At 36.2% G+C, this 5555-nt stretch overlaps 1 protein-coding gene across 1 annotated transcript; it reads right to left on the reverse strand.

Moving 5' to 3' along the window:
* Nucleotides 1-1339: 1339 nt before the first annotated feature.
* Nucleotides 1340-3461, reverse strand: lim2.3 (lens intrinsic membrane protein 2.3). The gene is made up of 5 exons (XM_058080187.2): nt 3297-3461; nt 2689-2864; nt 1895-2044; nt 1628-1762; nt 1340-1560 (listed from the first exon to the last, which is right to left on the reverse strand). The coding sequence occupies exons 2-5, from the start codon at nt 2861-2863 to the stop codon at nt 1499-1501; spliced, it is 522 nt and encodes a 173-aa protein (XP_057936170.1). The 5' UTR covers nt 2864; nt 3297-3461; the 3' UTR covers nt 1340-1498.
* Between the last annotated feature and the right edge of the window lie 2094 nt (nt 3462-5555).

Genomic DNA, 5555 nt, shown 5'->3' on the forward strand with positions numbered 1-5555 from the left:
ACGCCTTCGCCGCGCGCATTCACGCCACATGAATGTAGTTCGGGAGCGCGCGCGTGTCTGCACACAACATTCATAAAAAAGTGGGGGTCCGGTCACCATTGGCAACCAGGGACGCTATTAAGGATGTACTGTATGTACTGTACTGTATGTGTGTATCTATCGCTGGATGGCTCGATAAGTGTATGTCGAATATCAATGGATGTATGCATCTACTATGTATGCATACATCTAGATCTGTCAGGGTAAAAAATTGCAAATAATAAATGAGTGTAAAAATTAATTTAAAAAATGACGTAAATAAAAGTTTCATCAAAAATACAATAAATAAAATACTAATAAATAATAAAATACATATAAAAATACTTGAAAGTATAAAAAAGATTAAAATGACTCAAATTAAAACATTCAACGAATAATAAATATAAATATATATATTATATATAATATAATATATTAATAATATATTGTTAAAAAAATAAAAAATATAATAATATTATAATAATAAAATAAATGTACATGGAAAAAATATACAAATTGCTTAATAAAAAAATGAAAAAATGTAAACAATAAAAATGACTTCACGTGTAAAAATAATAAATAAAAATGGCTGAAATAAATATGTCAACTAAAAAGATTAAAATGACTCAAATTAAAACATTCAACACAAATACAACACAAACAAAAATGACAAATAAAAGTGTAAAGTTGAAAATTTAAAAGAAAATCAAAAAGTACTTAAATGAAAGCATAAAAATAATTAATAAATATATAAAAAATACAAACAGGTGACTTCAATGAAAGTGTAAAAAATTATAAAATTAAAAGGCTAATAATAATAAATATATATATTATATATAATATATTAATAATAATATATAGTTACAAAATAAAAACATATAAGCAATAATAAAAGTAAATGTACATGGAAAAAATTTACAAATTGCTGAATAAAAATGAAAAAATGTAAACAATAAAAATTACTTCACATGTAAAAATAATAAATAAAAATGGCTGAAATAAATATGTAACCTAAAATAATAAAAAAAATGACTTAAGTTAAGTGGGTAGCAAATTAATGACCAGTGGAAAATGTGAGACCACTTGGGACCCCCAGATGCTCTTTGAGCAGCATTTTCTAGTCAGTCTTTAAAGACAACAGAGCCCTTCTGTCATATAAGGGATCTTTGAATATCATAGTCTTGGGCTGCTCTACATGTTGCCATTATGTCATTGATATGAGCGCTATGCTCGTTTTTAGACTAATTCTTGTAAAGTTAACAAGAAAGGTTTTAGGTTGCTAACAATGTCCGTGTGTGAGAAAAAGTAGACCACTGACAAATGCACTTTCTCCTTTATTGAGCTCCTTGATGAATATTCATGAAGCATCAACGGTGGTAGAGTTCATAAGGGTGTTTCATTCCTCGAGGTTAATTCCACGATATCGTGGTACTGCATCAGCCGGCACATGTGTGTACGGCTGTCACGCGTCTTGGCCAGATCAGCGTGAGTTTGAGTTTCGCGGGCATTCATGCATGCGGTAGGCACACATGTAGAAGATACCTGGAAGAGACGTGCCATGAAACCTCAGCAACTTGGGGGGTGGAGCTGCGTTTCCGTGGTGTTATACCTGAGAAGAAGGTGAGCACCACCGCCACCCAGCCCATGATGTACGACCACGAGAAGCGCCAGCTCCCATAGCGTTTACCGTAGTAGTTGACTGTCACGCCCGTGTACACCGCCATGGCCAGCAGCACGAAGAAGCCTGCACCCACCATGAAAAAACATGAAACCAGCCCCCGATGCTAGGTGCTGCTGTTTTGGCTAGCGAATGCGTTTTCATGTCCGTCATGGAGGAGCCATATGTTCACTTAAAGATTCCGTGACGGGAGCTTACAGGAGATGAAGAAGAGGATGCCGGCTGCAAACGTCTTGTCAAAGCCATCAAAGGAGGAGTAGTGGATGAAGGCCATGACCCCGATCACGATGCCGATGAAGCACGCCAGCAGGGACAGAATCATGAAGGCCCGGGTGGCATCCCAGTATGCTGCATGTGTTTATATAATAATCAGAATAATAATACATGTTATCTCTATTGCAGTTCTTCAATGACCCGCTGATATCCCCTTTCAGATATATCAGCAGGTGGCTGGACACTTCATTAAGTACACAAAACGAAGGACGACTGGATTCAGTACATGATAAATTAACAAACACATTTCCATGAAGTCGGATTTGGTATCAATGAGTGCAATATTTTCATAATTATGGCATAGAAAACCAGAATTCGTGTTTTAACCTCATTAGACCAGAAATAACATCCATAAAGTCACCTTTACTTTTGTATTACTCGATATAGTAAACAATAATCAGAGAAAATAAGACATATTGGACATAAGTAATATAACATAGACTCATTGAAATCATTTAAACCTGCAATGAACGTATGTTCTGCCAATCAATCACTGGTGCTTGTCTCACCAAGCAATTACTGACACCTAGCGGCCAATGTAGAACACTACTGCTTCTTCTGCCTTGTTTTTGAGTTCATTTAGCCACCTTAATGCTTGAAAATTTGTACGTTTAAAATGTACGTTGAACAATAATGGTCCATATCCGACCAGGAAACGACGTAGCGAAGGAATGCAAAACTGGAGCGTAGTTTTGGAGTTGGAGCGGCCTCCTCCTTACCGATGCTGTCCGTGTGCGTCATGCATTTCCCGGGCACACAGTAGCGCCACAGGCCCTGGTGCATGTAGTTGCTGGAGTGGCGGTATTGCATCCAGTAGTCTGTTGCCGTGGAGACAATGAGGAGAATGTTGCCCACTCCGGCGCAGAACAAGCCACCTCCCATGAAGCTGTACATCCTGTGCCCCCACCACCAAAAAAATAAAACAAGGACAAGAATCTGTTACTTTCCAAAAACAGGCCATTCAGTCACCTGGATGGTCCGATACAAGATCTGTGACTTAGATCCACCTAGTGACCTCATAAGGCAATCACGGAGAAAGGGTGAAGAACAGGAAGTGAAGAAAGGTCATGATAATAATAACCTCTAGGCATTTAAATATGATGATACTTTTTTTTTAAAATGTTAACATTTTTAGTATCATTTGAATTTTTTATGAAATATATTGAAATACAGGTATATTAAACTAGTGTATTATTATTAGAAGTTGATGTTTTCTTATGCGAGTAAAAGAAGTGGCATTGCCTCCTATGAAAATAATACATTATCTGAGTGATGCAATGTAAAAAATAATCATAATAATAAGAAAAGCTTGTTTTAAGTGACCTACCTTGATGTTTTTTGAAGTGGAGCGATTCCAATATTCCGGGCCGTCAAAGCCTGGTGGAGCCCGATATTTTTGCTCAGAGTGACGGGAAAGTTTTGTTAGCTGAAAGGAAACACGGCGAAACAAACGGTCCCGTGGAACAATGGAGCACCCACCGGCCCGACCAATCACAGCAGAGCGGTTTTGTGTTGGGGAGGGAATCTGCTGAAATGACTAAACGGTGAAAGCGCACCTTTCTAAAGTAAAGAGCTGACCAGGGGCTTTCCTTTCAAACTGCTGCCACCATCGCAGCGGACCCCGGCCCCACTACGCCGCCGCCCTTGACCTTGTTGTTTCCACTCATGGACGCACTCACTTAGAGGCCTCTCATTCTTGTCTTGGTGGGGGCTGCTGTTTTAGTTAACAAATGCATTTGCTGTGCTTAGCAGCTGCACCGACCATCTATGGATGACTTCAATTAGGGGCCACGATTTGGAAAGGAACCAAATTTGGTTCCTTAAAGTGGAAATAGAAGCAGAATATTCAACGCTAAAGGAAGCAAAAACGGCCATATACTTCAAAGTGAAATATTGTTTTAGGTGGTACTTAAATACACCTAAAATACATGGGAAAAGTGTACATGTATTGATACACACACACTGTCATGCAGTAGAACCATGTGGTTTCTCCTTGCCTGTCAGTGAAGAAAAGAAATAATAATGAAAACATTCCATAAATATAAATAGAATATATATTTCACACAAATGTAATTCTTATTGAATAATCAAAGATTAGAAACTTTTTCTTAAAAATAATTGGTGGGGCTAAAATGTACAATATTATACATATTTTTATTTACAGTAGTTATATATATATATATTATACATTATTATATATTATTATACAGTATTTTTTAGTGTGTACTATTTTATTGAAGGGTTCTCAGCCTTCGACACACATTTACCAGCATCATGAAGTTGCAACCCATATTTATTGAAGTCATATTTCTTTTTTTATTATTTTTTTGCACCTCATTTATGCCATTTTTGTTTATTTTGACATTTCAGGCATCTGTGATTATTTGTTTTCTGATGTTTTATTGAAGTAATTTTAAATATTTTTTTACACTTTTACTCAAGTCATTTGAATAGTAATAATAAATAATTTATTTCGAATTATTTTTACTTTTATTTTCTTTTTTTAATTTATTAGCTGTGTGGCCTGCATGCTAACCACTCGGCTGCCATAAAATTTATATTATTTTGTGGTTATTTTTATTTAAACTTTTATTGGTTATTTTTTTCAACAAAAGTATTTGTTAAAAGTCGCCTATTATCTAAGGAAACATGAATAGACATGTGTAATATATTAACATGCTCCGTTTGGTTATCAGAGTTGGTGGAGCCCAAGACTTAACATAATCTGCCTAGCAACAATGATTTAACGTGTCACAATTGGGCAAAAGAAGAAAAAAAAGAAAGTGTGATAAATGAATCTAAGAGTTGCAGCACTGCTTTATGACCGCTCGAGGGCGCTATGGCAACACGTGATAACCTCTGCATATACAGTACATACTACATGCATATATATATATATATATATATATATATATATATATATTGTTTACCACAATTTATGCCAATAAACGTACAAACCGCCTTTGTCTTGAATGTTTACATCATTTTTTTCCACTTTGGCCCAAATAGATAGATAGATAGACTCCCTTTATTGTCATTGCACAAAAACACAGTAGTGAAATTGCCAATGAAATGTCGTTGCCTGGCTCCCATATAATAACAGACACAAAAGAAGATAAGTAATAATAAATAATAATAATAATAATAATAATGTGGAGAATAAATAGATAGAATAGACACCAAATATGAACAACATAATGTAAAGTGCAGCGTGAACAGTAAATTGCCCAAATAATTTAAATAATTTAAATAAATAATAATAATGTAAGCTTATTTGGCATTCAGCAGTCTGATGGCCAGGGGGAAGTAGCTGTCTCTGAACCTGGTCATCCTACAGCGGATGCTGCAGAGCAGGGGTGCTCATTAAGTCGATCGCGATCTACCGGTCGATCGCGAAGGTGGTACTGGTCGATCGCTGGTCGATCGCGGCGTGACATTAAAAAAATATCATCCTAGCATCAATGCCGTCACTTGATTGATATACAGGGCAGCCATTCAGATGACAACTGAATGTTGCCCTTCGGGTGACCAATCCAATCAAACAACGTCTCTAAGTGCAGCAGAACTTACGATGTCAGCCTATCAT

The sequence above is a fragment of the Doryrhamphus excisus genome, linkage group LG8 (assembly GCF_037039965.1).
Source record: "Doryrhamphus excisus strain RoL-2023G ecotype Guam linkage group LG8, RoL_Dexc_Guam_v1.1, whole genome shotgun sequence".
Lineage (NCBI taxonomy): Eukaryota > Metazoa > Chordata > Actinopteri > Syngnathiformes > Syngnathidae > Doryrhamphus > Doryrhamphus excisus.